The following is a 13,459-nucleotide window of genomic DNA, read 5'->3' as shown; positions in this document are numbered from 1 at the left end:
GCACAGGACTTCCCCACGCCCTAGTCTTTGCACAGCACAGAAGCATGTGCGCCTACTCTGGCGTCATTTGTCAGGGAGGGGACAGAGTGAGTGTTTATTGAGCCTCCTGTCTTTGCTTTCAAGATTAGAGATGATGGGGAAAATTAATTTCATAATGACTAAGCTTAATTTTCTCAAACATAGCAGATCTGAACAGGTATGATTCTTCTGGTCATGTGGGGCGGGCCAACCTTTGGCCTGGCCTATATGATTCAGTCAGCTGCCTGTGTTACTTTTCCATTTCCCAGAAATAGTTATTCATTTTGATCAACTAAATGTTTTTATGGAGTGGAAGGGTTAAAAGTTTTATGCTGTCATACTTTTGTGTATTAGTTTCAACAGATGCCCAGGAAGTATCTTATTATTACATACTACTATGTCAAATAAGATGAAGTATTTATGATTTACTTTCAATACAGGACATAAAATGTAAAAACTTAATGAGAAAAGGGAAGAAAAATACTAAATTTGGGTCTTAGTTTGTGTTACTGAATAGAAAGAGTTCGTCCAACCCGCGCTAGCAGAGCCAAACACTAAACACTGAGAACTGCAGTGGCGCCATCCAGGAGAACAGGAAGCTAATGCTCAAAATCCCAAACTTGCTGGTTTACGGGCCAGGGGTGTTATAGAGTAAAATCACAAGCCGCCATCGTGAGTAAGGGATTTAGGTTCATGGGTCTTGTTCATTGGTCAAGAGTGAGGTAAGGGGCCCTGGTCCGGTAGCTCAGTTGATTAAGGCTTCATCCAGATACACCAAAGTTGCAGGTTCAATCTCCTGTCAGCACACATTTAAGAATAGCAACCATTGAATGTATAAATAAGAGCAACAACAAATCAATCTCTCTCTCTCTCTCTCTCTCTCTTAAATCAATAAATACATTTTTAAAAAGAGAGAGGTAAGGTCAGAAAATCATAATTTCAAGTCTTGAGGTCAGCTTTGGGGTCCCTCAGTCTGGCTTCATGGAGGCATGGCCGGAGGTCATTCTGCTTTAGATCTCTTGAGCTGAAACACAACGTAGGCCATGGTGTTCTCTTTAGCTTGATGGAAACCCATACCTTGTGACCCTTAGTCAAGGCAAGGCCATTGTTTCTGGCTGCCTCAGGGGATTAATGACTAGTAAGGGGAAGGGCTAAGGCTTAAGTGGGCACTCGGTGAAGAAACTGCATAGAGTGCCGGGTTCCATATTAAATCAAAACCATACATTAAATCAGGACCCTTGGTTTCATTTGGCCATCTTGGATGTCCTTGAGAATCTTGCAGTTTTAGGGACAGCATCACAATGTATGCTTGCACACCAGCATGTGACTCAAGGCTGCCCTTTAGAAAGTTCCTTGAAGACTGGAGTCATGTCTTGTTAAATATTGTATATTTAATAATTATATCAAACTCTCAATATGAGAGTTTATATTTAGTGAATGCTCAATATAGGGACAGTAATTTCTAAGTACAGGGTCTTTGGTATTAATTTATAAATCTCCAAAAGATTTTTAAGAGATTATTTTTTATAAGCTGGCTCTCATTAGTAACCAATAATCATGTGTTAAGTCTCCCATACCACATCTTGATCCATCTCTTTTGTTTTTCAGTTTCTAAGCTGACTAAACAACTAATGCTTCTGGAGACTAAAACACAGAGCCAAGAAAAGGAGCTAACTAAAAGCAAGGAGCAACTGGAAACTGTATGTGCTGAATGCCAAGAACTGAAAACACAGTTGGAGGGCAAAATAGCAATGAAAGTTCATGCTTCAATTGTCAATGAATTGCAAAGGTAAGGAATTAATGTCTTTTCAAGGGTTAACGCATCACAGTGCATGTTGTTGTAGGCAGAGTGGAGAGAGGTGGCTCCTTTTTTAAAAAAATTTTTTGTTCCATCTTTTTCTGAGTCTCTTTCTGAGTCATTTTAGCTGCATGAGCACAGGCGTCTGAGTCTGAGAACGGTAAATGCTTTATTAAAGTAGAATCTGACTGTCCCTGAGGGCTATAGTCTGCATTTTGTATGTAGATGTGTGTGATTTTTTTTCTCTACTGTTCCAGTCTTTATTGATTTTAGAACCAAAGATAATTTAAAGGAGTAGAACCAGAAGCCTAGATATCCAGTAATAAGGAGCTGGTTAAATGAAAGGATACAACCATAAAATGGAATGCAGCACAGCCATTAAAAGTAATGTCACAAAAGATTAATTTTCACATGGGAATATGGCCTAGAGTGCTAAATATTCTTTATTTGATATTATACATAAACTACACAAAAATGCCTTTCATTAAGTAAAAGGCACATTTTAGATATAAGGGATTTTAATTAAATTGGCGTAGTTAAGACCAAAAAGATGAGTGGACATTGCCAGCTTATCTTCAGCCCTCACCTTCAACAGGCTAGTAAACGCAACCTGAGTCCTGCTGGTCTAAGAGACATTGAAGGGATCTCCTCAGTATTTAAACATATTAAAATAACCAGTTACGTATATCTCAATATAAAACCAATATCCTACAGGTCCCTCCCTTCCTCCCTCCCTTCCTCTCTCTAAGATCAGTGAAAATAAAAGAAAAAGAAGTGTGTGCCCGCCGTGCTCTCTCCCCCGTCCTCTAGGAACTCCGTCCCAGGTCCTCCAAGGGCTGGGATGGGGAGACCTTGTGCAGAGGCTTCCACATGCCCCTCAGGGCTGGAGGCCTAGGCTGGTTGCCAGTGTGCCTGGCAAGAGCTGCCTCATTGTAGCCTCTGTGTACCCGATACAAGCCTGATACAAGCCGATGTTTTTGTCCATCAGCCGGCTGCAGAAGGAAGGTGAGAAGGAAAGTGCTGACATGGAAGAGCTGATGGAAAAGTTGACAGTCCTGCAAGTGCAGAAAAAGAGCCTGCTGTTGGAAAAGAACAATCTCACAGCTAAAAACAAAGCGCTGGAAGCTGAACTCGGACGAGCACAGAAAATAAATAGGTTTTCATATAGTGTTTCCTAAGCTTCTTTTGGTAGTTAAAAAAAGACAGTTGAAAAATATTCTTTATCTTTTCTTTTTCTAATATTGGTTATAAAATAGAAAAGAATATTAAGTATAGTAAAAGCTTTTCTGTTGACCAACATTAACCAACATTTTTCTAGTCTATAGTTCACATATTGTTGATAGTTATAATGATGACCCTACAACTCTGAAACTTTTAGAACTTCTTTCCTAACCATTTCCTAGAAGTCAACTTTGGGATTACTGAAAATCCCAAAGTATCTTTTAGAACATGAGCCTAAAAGTTAATAGAATAATATATAGTTAGCCTATTAATTGTGTGAAAGCATTTTGTGATTTCTATTGGCTTGACTTCGAGTCAGTAATTCTGCTTGGCTTAAAATTAAATTCAATTACTATTTCTCGCCTTGAAACTTACAGATTTAGATTGCTGAAGACTAACATTTAGATGCTAACATACTTGCTGTTTTTATGATACAGATATTCACTATGCCCTAGCCATTCAGGTTAATGAGGTTTTTATTTCACCATTTGTGGGAACCCTTTAGGAGATCTCAAAAAAAAATTGACGTCCTCAAAAAGCAGGTGGAAAAAGCCATGGAGAGTGAAATGTCTGCTCATCAATACCTGGCAAATCTCGTTGGCCTGGCGGAGACTATAACCCAGGAACGTGACAATCTTATGTATTTGGTAAGTTTCCTCAGTTACTTCAAGTACACTGCAAGTTAGTGTGCAAACGTAATTTCAGAAGTATTTTTTTTACAAAATTATCCATAAACAGCTTCATCTTTTTCAATTTCAACAGCAGCCCTGACTGGTTTGGTTCAGTGGTTAGAGCATCGGCTCTCAGACTGAAGGGTCGAGAGTTCAATTCCAGTCAAGGGCACGGACCTCGGTTTTGGGCTCGATCACCACCCAGCCCGTCGGTCAGGGCACTTGCAGGAAGCAGACCAGTCGATGTGTCTCTCTCGCATCAATGTTTCTCTCTCTCTCCCCCTCCCTTCCACTCTCTCTAAAAAAATCAATGGAAAAAATATCGTTGGGTGAGAATTAACAACAACAAACAAATTTCAATAGCAAATTTTCAAATTCTCCAAAATTTTATATTTCAACCATGGGGAAAAAAACACTTTTAAAAGGCAGATAACCCAAACTTTTAAATAATGGCAAATGATATTTTAGAGGGTAAACTAATGGAATTAGTCCATTTAACTAAATAGGAACAGTAGTTATCAGCTGTGTTACACACACAGATGAACCTTATATTCTCCCTGTAAAGCTGACTTAATATAGTCCCCATTTGAAGATGAAACATAAGAATCATAGGTTAAATAGAGTTCATCCTAAGGACATAGTTTAAAGGGCAATGATATTCATCCCACATTGTTTCTAACAGCACCAGTCCAAGGAAGGGAAGTGAGTAAATTATTGGTGGACCTAGATGATGGAGCTCTAGGACCACCAATGGACATGCAAGAGTGATGGCATGGACATGATCCTGGGCATCTCCACATCGATTTTAAAAGATGTCTACAACAGATTGTACAGTGAAAGAAGGTAGATGCTATGCCAAGCTGTATGCATTGGGAAAAGTCTGATAGGACTTACTACAGAAGGGTACAGTGAGTTAGCTATTCAAGTGGAATTACAAGAGATTTTTAAAAATTGTTTTACTTATCTGCATTTTATGATTTTTCTACATTGAACAACATTGCTTATGTGCATTTAAACATGTTTATGTAAGCAGTGTTGGTAGTGTAGGGTCAGAAGTAACAGTTTAATGGATGTCATTACAAAGAGACCTGAGGACTTTCTGAGAGTCAGAAATTGGCAAACTTGGAAGTAACTTGGCCCTTCTCCAGGTGAATGAGGTGTGGAGAGTGTCAGGATATGTCACAGGCTTATTCCCATTTGCTAGAAACATACTAAGTTCCTCCACAGGAAAATGCACATAGGTTTTAGCCATTGTTTATATAAGAAGAAATACAAATAGTATTCAACTCTTGGGGGGAAATGTTGCTTTTTTTTTTTAATAATTGATTTTACAGAGAGAGGAAGGGAGAGGGAGAGAGAAACATCGATCAGTTGCCTCCCACGTACACCCCTGCTGGGATCAAACCTGCAACCTCGGTATGTGCCCTGACCACAGGAATTAAACCAGCAACCTTTCGGCGCACAAGATGATGCTCCAACCAACTGAGCCACAGTGGCCAGGGCAAAATGCTGATTTTTACTTGTGATAAAAGAAATGCTAATTTAGCCAGTCTCGAGATACCATTCTGTACTTTTTTTAATGTTAGTCATATATTACTGGTGATTTCTAGGTACTTCCCGAGTCTTTTAGAAGCCATTTGACAGCATGGTAGCAGCCTTAAAAGCATGCAGACCTCCTGGTCCAGTAGTCCCTCTCCTAGGAGTTACTGTCCCATCGCAGGTACTGAACTCTGGCATTCCCTGAAGCAGCGCTCAGTGCCTGTTCCCCCTTCTGCTATGCTTCCTGGGCTTACACTCTGATAGATGAAGAAGCAAACAGAGGGCTTGTTGAAAAACATAACCTGCCAAACAAACCCATTCATCTAGCAAACATTCATGGGGACCCAGCTGCCATGTGTCATTGCCACTGTAAAGGCAAAGTCATCTTGTTTGCAGGGCAGGACACACAGGTTTCTCCAAGATACAGTCCCACGTGGGCTAGAGAACATCCCAGGCTTCCCCGATGAAATCAAGATCTTCCCTGACCCACAAGTGGTCCTCCTTAGGTCCACCCCTCATATTTATGAGCCCAGGATAGAAATATAAATGGAAGCCACATACCATGTGTTCAAATACTTAAAAGTTACAAATTATGACTGTTAATGAAATGTGCTTTCTCCTCCTGCCCTGACCTTTATTATGGTCTGAAAGCTAGGCCTGAGTTTAGAGTCTTCAGACCTCTCAGATGTGGGGAAAGCTGCTCTTATCCCACCCTGGCCCACCCACCATGAGGGATCTCTATACATACAGACACTGCTGTCCCCTTGGCCCTACAAGGTCCTTCCCCTTGCAAGCCCCAAGGGCAGCCCTTCTAGTGGGGGTTCAGGGGTAGTACTGGCTGCCTTTGCACTGTCCTGGGACTGTGAGCCATGCATTCCCACCTTACCCCTTTCTGCTCTCTTGGACCTTGTGAGAGCCCCTTGTATTGATATTGGCATCTTAATTTCTAATCCTGCCTTTTGAATGGGTTTTCTGTGTGATTTGTGGCAAGTTATTTAACTGCCTTTGTCTTATTTTTCCTTTCTAACCACCAAATTGCCACTACTAGCCTATTTTAGAAGGAATGCTCACTTTTACAATTCTTTTTTACCACTTGAAATAGTTAATTTGTAGTGCATAGTAGTACATGTCCCATGTAGATATTAATCTGCATCATTCAGCTTCAGGTGACATCCATCTTGGAAATACTGCCTATCACATTTGTTTGGAGAGTGGCATTGTGTATTCATATTAAGTTATCTTTAATTTTTTAATTATTCAAAGAAGTCAAGTTAAAATTTATTTGCATCTTCGCACTTACTCCTTGGATATGATCAAAGGAATGGTATATTCCATAAGGACAGAGAAATGTGTTAGAAACCCTTACAACCTCTCCTATTCCCCTTGTCCTGGAGACACAGATCTCCTGTTTGTGCCCAAGAGGGATGCCCAGCTGTTGTAGCTCTCGCCCTCCTTAGCTGTCGGCCCAAGTTCTGCCCACAGCCCTCACACAGGGAGTGGCAGTCCAGGTGGGGGCAGCAGGGGTTGGGCCAAGTCAAGAGGCAGAATGGAGATCATTTGTGAGTAATAATATTTTTTGCAGAACTTTTTATTCTTTTAATTTTTCTATAAAACTGGAAGCCCATTGTTTTTTTTCACCTCTCTCCTTAGGCCAAATGCTTAGAAAGTGAAAAACATGGAGTTCTCGACAAAATTATTAAAGGCAATATTCGCATGGGAAAGTTAGAGGAAAAAGTCAAGGTAAGTGGTCATTTAGCCTTAAAGATTCCTCTTTCAAATGGGAACAGAGGCTTCCTGGGTATGGATTTCCATGTTATAAAAAGTGACACATTCCGCATATGTGTAACCTGCTCACCCATGGAGTAAAGCAGCACAGGGTTTTGCTGGCAGAAATGGCACCTCTGCAGAGGTAGCATCTCTCCACTCATTAAATAAACTTCAGCCCAGCCAGGCGTGGCTCAGTGGTTGAGCATTGACCTAGGATCCAGGAGATCAGGATTCAATTCCCGGTCAGGGCACATTCCCCTGTTGCAGTTTCGGGCTTGATCCCCAGCAGGGGGCATGCAGGAGGCAGCTGATCAATGATTCTGTCATCACTGATGTTTCTGTCTCTCTCCCTCTCCCTTCCTCTCTCTGAAATCAATAAAGATATGTTTTAAAAAAACAAAAAAACCTGCAGCTCATCTGCACAATAACATACAATGCAGATGTTTAAAAAAAGGACCCAGAAAAATCTCCAGGCTATATCCTTAAGTTAATGTCCAGGCTTTATGATCAAGTCTAGTTCAGTTGTTGGTTCAGTTGGAGAGTAGCATTGACCTGCTCCTCTCTTGCTTAATCCTGATTGTGCCCTCCAGTCTCTGCCCAGGAAAGCCATTCTCCTTGTACCAACTCTCCTCCCCTGGCCACCTCTGACATGTCCTACACCTCCCCCATCATCTGCATCCTGACAGCCCTTGTTCAGCATGCATCCCCAGCCTCACCAGCCATACCGATTTCTCCTGAACATAGACTGAAATCAGGGAGTGTGATACTCCCAACTTTGCTCTTCTTTCTCAAGCCAGCTTTGGCTATTCATGGTCTTTTGTGATTCCATATAAATTTTAGGTTTATTTGTTCTAGTTCTGAGAAGAATGCCTTTGGTATTTGGATAGGCATTGCACTGAGTCTGTAGATTGCTTTGGGTAGTATGGTCATTTAATGATATTAATCCTTCCCATCCGTGAGCATGGTACATCCTTCCATTTATTTGTGTCTTCAGTTTCTTTCTTCAACGCCTTATCGTTTTCAGAGTACAGGTCTTTCACCTCCTTGGTTAAATGTATTCCTAAGTATTTTATTCTTTTGGCTGCATTAGTTAATGGAACCTGTGTAAACTATAAGTCAAAATTTATGTGACAACAGTTTTAGAAATGCTCAGAGGGAAATTCATAACCTGAAATACTATGCAATAAAAATGAAAGTAGGAAAATGAATGGGTTAGTCTTTTATCTCAGGCATCTCTTTACCAATAGAGTATGATAAATCTTGCCAGGTCCTTCTGTTTTAATTTTATTTATAGCATATAAAAATAATTTATAGCATGATATAAATTAGAAATTTGGTTTTATTATCCTTGAAATTTTTTATTACTTTACATGACTTTTATGATCCAGACTTGCCCTCCCAGATCAGACCTATCCAGGGCTTACTCAACTCATTGGTCTCTGACTGCCCAAGGAGGTGGGTAGGGAATGCATCCAGGAGGCCATCTACTTGGCAGCAAGAAGCTTCCCTCGCTCACACAGTCCCTCCTCCTCCACCAGGGTTACAAGAAGCTGGCTGCACTGAAGCTGGATGACATTAGTCACTGTCTGACAGAGCAGCAGGAGGACTTTGCTAGCAAGACAGCTCAGTACCAGCAGGAGATGCGGCACCTCCATCGGATGCTGCAGGACAAGCAGGATGTCCTGGATGAGGCTCTGCAGCAGAAAAGGTAGGGCTGCCCCACCCCATAGCGTGTGTGTGTTTTTTGAATGTTGGTAGAATTTTCCAATAAAACCCTCTGATCTGTTTTGTTTAATTGATTGCTTACTTTTGTTTTTCTATTTTAGTTTTATCTGAATTTAATGTTGGTCTTAATTTTTATTTGCTCCTTAATTTGTTTTTTGTGTGTTTTTTCTCCAGCAATTGACATGCAACATTGTGTAAGTTTAAGGTGTACAGTGAGATGACTTATTACATCTATATATTGCAAAGTGATTACCACAACAAGGTTAACACACCCTTCACCTCACATAAGTACCATGTGGTTGCTGGTATATGAGAACATTTAAGACCTACTCTCTTATCCACTTTCTAGTATACAATGCAGTATTGCTAACTATAGTCGATGCTGTACATTACATGCCAGCTCATGTTACTAGTTTTTATATAGTTGTTTATTTTGATTTACCTACAGTTTGCCAATTTATTTGATTGCTAATTGTTAAAATCAAGACAACAGGCCCAAAAAGGAGTTGCTTACACCAAGCCCCATGTCACAACCAAGACTAAATTTACAATTTCATCTCCCCAGAAAATAGTTTTAAATCAGCCAAGCAGGGACCACCTGAAGGAAAGGAACCTTCCAATAACCAACCCACCTTTTGCCTCATTTAACTTCCTGGTTCCTTGCTCAGGAAAATCTGCTTCACTGCCCTTGCCTTTTCTCATAAGCCTCTTTCCCTCTGGGCACTCACTCTCCTGGCACATGGTCTAGGCCAGTCTTCCCTGTGTCCCCAGTTATGAGCCCCACTCCCCTATGGTTGCCCCCTTACCCCCTTACGAATTCTTTATGTCTGGGCCCATAGTGGCTTGAGTGGTGGGTGCCTGTGAAAGGTGTCCGAGTGGTGAGCAGGTCACAGTGGGGACAAGCAGGGGGGACAGAGGAGCAGCCTAGATGGCCCGTGTCACCTCTGTGTCCTCAGCCAGGCCATTGTGCTAAAAACAAAGGGTGTGTGCTTGATGCCAGAATAAAGGAAAAGGCAGCATTGAGAGGAAAGGTGAGAAGCTGTCTTCAGCCTGTGCCTTAGTATTTCTGTGTCTCCAGCGGGCCTTGGTGCTTCGTACAACACTAGAGTCTTGGCCTCGGAACCCGAGCCCAGTGGCTCTGTTCTCATTGTAAAGCACACTTCCAGCTGAGTGCTCATGACTTTAGGATTCATAAAGCTCTTTAGGCATTTTTTAATTGTCCTTTTTTTGACTGTTTCAGAGCAATGGAAGGCGAGCTGGAAGTTGTTTGGGAGTCTACCTCCAAGGAAAACCGAAGGATCCGAGAACTTCTGCAAGCCACACTGGAGAGGACAGGCATGTGGGCCAGCACTAGGGCTTCTGAGGGTCCCTGCCTCGACAGCCTCTCTCAGGGAGACGTGCTGGATGGCGGCAGCCTCAGCTACTGTGACATGAAGCCGCCTCCCACCACCCGCCAAGGTCTGCGGGAGCCCCTGGGCTAGGATCCCTCGCCCAGAAGGTCGGCCTTGTCCAGAGCAGAAGGGCCGGCTCCCCTGTCACTGCAGGGCTCCCCTTTCACTCCTCAGGGCCAGGAAGAGGTAAACCGTCTCAGAATTTTAATCCATTTTACATTTGCTTATTTAATAATGTGTTACTGAACTGTATGTCAGCCAGGGAATGCCTTCTGCCACACTGCCTTTGAGAAAGGCTCCGTGAGACCCACTGCTCAGGTTAACAGGGGACCCGAGAGCTAGCCCTTCCCTGGGCTCCTAGAGTGGCCAGCGGGACCGTCTGCACACTGCGCCAGGCCCGTCTGCTTGGGTGAGCCCATCAGTGGAGCAGCATGAGGCCAGCTGGTAGTAGCCCTGGGCAGCATTTGTTTGGTGCTCATGCTCCAACAAGTTGTACAAAACGTGTTCTGTCCTCTCCCTCAGCCCTTTTCCAGCCTCCTGGGAAGGTAATTTTTCTAGGGTCACATCTTCCCCTTCCCCTTCCCCTTGGAGAGCCCTGACTGAACACCAAGGTGGGGTCCCTGCCCATTGCCACCACCGAGAAGGATGCCTGGGGCTGTGGTTCTGCTCCACTCTGTGGACTATCTGTGTCCTCAGGTGGACTATCCCAGCCTCTCAGGACCACTCACTGGGACTTCCTGCTGGCTATGCCAGCTAACTAGGGCTGCATGTCCCCGTCATGCTGGAAGAACCCGGGGACATGAGACATGGTGCAGAGGGGCAGAATGCTGGACCACGTTGTTTTACAAAGCTCCTCCAAGCCAAGGCCTGTACTGTTTCAGGCAGCAAGCCCTAGCACTGTTCTTGGTCATGGTAACAGTTGTGTATGAGCTCTGACTGCTAGATGGAAAACAGATCGAATATCATAGATCTTTTACTTTTTATAAAATGTGTTCAACAGTTAAACAGTTGTAACTTATTATCACTTTGTGCTCAGAGGGTGCCTTGTCTATAGGAACACTGCCACTGTCACCCCCTAGAGAACCTCTTCTGTCATCCCTGTCTTTTTCCTGCCTTCTATGAAGACATTTTGTTCCTTGAGATGTGAACGTTTTTACATTTCTGCCTTAAGTTTATGACACACCACAAATGTACTTTGCAAGGGTAAGGCAGGCATGGCCGCGAAACAAGGCAGCTGAGGCAGAGAGCAGACTGTTGGATGCTTCGGGAAGGGGCTAACGCCCTGGGTCTTGCAGGATGGACCAGGCTCGGGAGCTGGAGGACAGGGAGGCGAGCAGAGGAGCACAGGAGGGGCTTTGGGCCTGGAGGCTGGGGTGGGCAATGCAGGAGACTGGTCCACAGAGACCTGGGACTGCTGGGAAGCGGCATCTCTTCCGATTCAGCATGCAGGTTCCCAGTCAGAGCAGGACCCAGCCCCATTCTGTCTTTGTCCTGGTGAGGCTTTATGTGGCTGTAGAAAGGTCCCAATCAAGGTGAAAGTAACCCAAGGTAAAGAGTTATATGTGACCCAGGAGCTCAAACGAGCCCCACTCGCTGCCTTTGGAATCACTGAAGAGCAGCCCTGGGAAGTCAGGGCTGAGTGGAGAGCGGGTCGGGCACAAATGTGTGTTTGGCATGAGAGCAGGTGAGAGCCTCTGTCCTCAGTTTTTCATTTGACCGCTGCAGAGGGGCAGTGGGGCCAGAAGTCATCCCTTTGTCCCTCGAGCTCTGAGAAGAACGGGAGACACCACCCTTTCCCCAAAGCTGCATTCTCTTTAGAGCGGTGCGGTCACCTAACTCTAAGGAGAGAAGAAGAGTCTGAATCCTGTTGATTTTGATTTGACTCAGCGAGTGTACGGAAGGTGCTTATCTCTGAGAACAGCAGCAGTGACGCAGGCAGACGTCGTCCCAGCCCAGGCATGCTCAGGAGAGGCCAGCAGCACAGGCCCGAGCCCGAGTTCCCCGAGCAAGCGGGTCTCTGCAGCGGCAGGAAAGCAGTGTGTTAGAGCCCTGCGTGCGGGAGCCTCACTTTCTACTGGAAATTTTATGAAACCTAATAGTGATTAAGTACTTCTTCTTTTTTTTTTAATCCTCACCCGAGGATATTTTTTCCATTGCTTTTCAGAGAGAGTGGAAGGGGGAGAGACACATCGATTGGTTGCCTCTGGGGATTGAGCCTGCAACCGCGGTACATGCCCTTGGGCAGAATCAAACTCGGGACCCTTCAGTCTGAGGGTTGACGCTCTAACCACTGAGCCAAACCGGCCAGGGCTTAAGTATTTATGATGAAAATAGCACCCAAAGCCCGACCAGTGTTGCTCAGTGGTTGTGTTTCGACCTGTGCACCAAGGGGTCGCCAGTTCGATTCCTGGTCAGGGCACGTGCCTGGGTTGTGGGTGATCCCCAATAGGGGGCGTGCAGGAGGCAGCAGATGGATGATGTTTCTCATCATTGATGTTCCTCTCTCTCCCTTTCTCTTTCTGTCTCTCTAAAATCAATAAAAACATTAAAAAATAGCACCCAAATTGAAGTGTGCTATAAGCATAAAATATACACCAGATTTTGAAGACTTTCAATGAAAAAAAGAATGTAAAATATCTCACTAGTAATTTTTATGTTAGTTATATGTTGAAAGAACATTTTGTATCTATTGGGTTAAATAATTAAAATTGATTCCACCTGTTTTTTGTTTTTTTACTTTTTAAAAACATGGCCAGTAGGAAAGTTTAAATTACGTGTGTGTGTGTGTGTGTGTGTGTGTGTGTGTGTGTGTGTGTGTGTGATGTGCCGTTGAGTTGGCTCCAACTCCTGGTGACCGACCCTATGAATGAGTGACATCCACGGTGTCCTGTCCTCAGCAGCCCTGCTCATCTCCTGTAGACTCATGCGAGTGGAGGCTTCTGTGGAATCAGTGCATCTCATGTTTGGTGGCCCTCTTTCCCTGCTGCCTTCTGTTCTTCCCAGTATTTTTGCCTTTTCCAAGGAACCCTGCCTTCTCACGACGTGCTCAAAGTAGGGCAGCTTCAGTTTTGTCATTTTTGCCTCCAGCAATGTTTCAGGCTTAATTTGCACCAAGATCCACTTGTTCGTCTTTCCGGCAGTCCAGGGTATCCAAAGAGCTCTTTCAACACCTATCAGCCTCCTTCACTGTCCAACTTTCACACTCACACAGAATAATTAGGAACACGAGGGTGTGGCTGACCTTAGCCTTGGTCTCTAATGATACATCTTTTCTCTTAATGATCTTTCCTAATCTGCCACTGCTGCCTTTCCAAGTCCCAGCCTTCTCT

General features: G+C 43.8%; 1 protein-coding gene across 3 annotated transcripts in view; it reads left to right on the top strand.

Annotated features, from left to right (window-relative positions):
- The window catches only part of CEP89 (centrosomal protein 89), a 45,279-nt gene extending 32,427 nt beyond the window's left edge, over positions 1-12,852 (top strand). For all 3 annotated transcript variants that reach the window (XM_081119698.1, XM_081119699.1, XM_081119700.1), the window contains exons 14-19: positions 1,627-1,807; positions 2,805-2,972; positions 3,543-3,684; positions 6,898-6,987; positions 8,553-8,722; positions 9,980-12,852. In XM_081119698.1, the coding sequence (XP_080975824.1) occupies positions 1,627-1,807; positions 2,805-2,972; positions 3,543-3,684; positions 6,898-6,987; positions 8,553-8,722; positions 9,980-10,220 (992 nt within the window). In that variant the 3' untranslated portion in view covers positions 10,221-12,852. The remainder of the gene's footprint in view (positions 1-1,626; positions 1,808-2,804; positions 2,973-3,542; positions 3,685-6,897; positions 6,988-8,552; positions 8,723-9,979) is intronic.
- Positions 12,853-13,459: the final 607 nt, after the last annotated feature.

This window comes from Miniopterus schreibersii, assembly GCF_964146895.1.
Source record: "Miniopterus schreibersii genome assembly, chromosome: 18".
NCBI lineage: Eukaryota > Metazoa > Chordata > Mammalia > Chiroptera > Miniopteridae > Miniopterus > Miniopterus schreibersii.
This window is presented reverse-complemented; position numbering and strand designations above follow the sequence as displayed.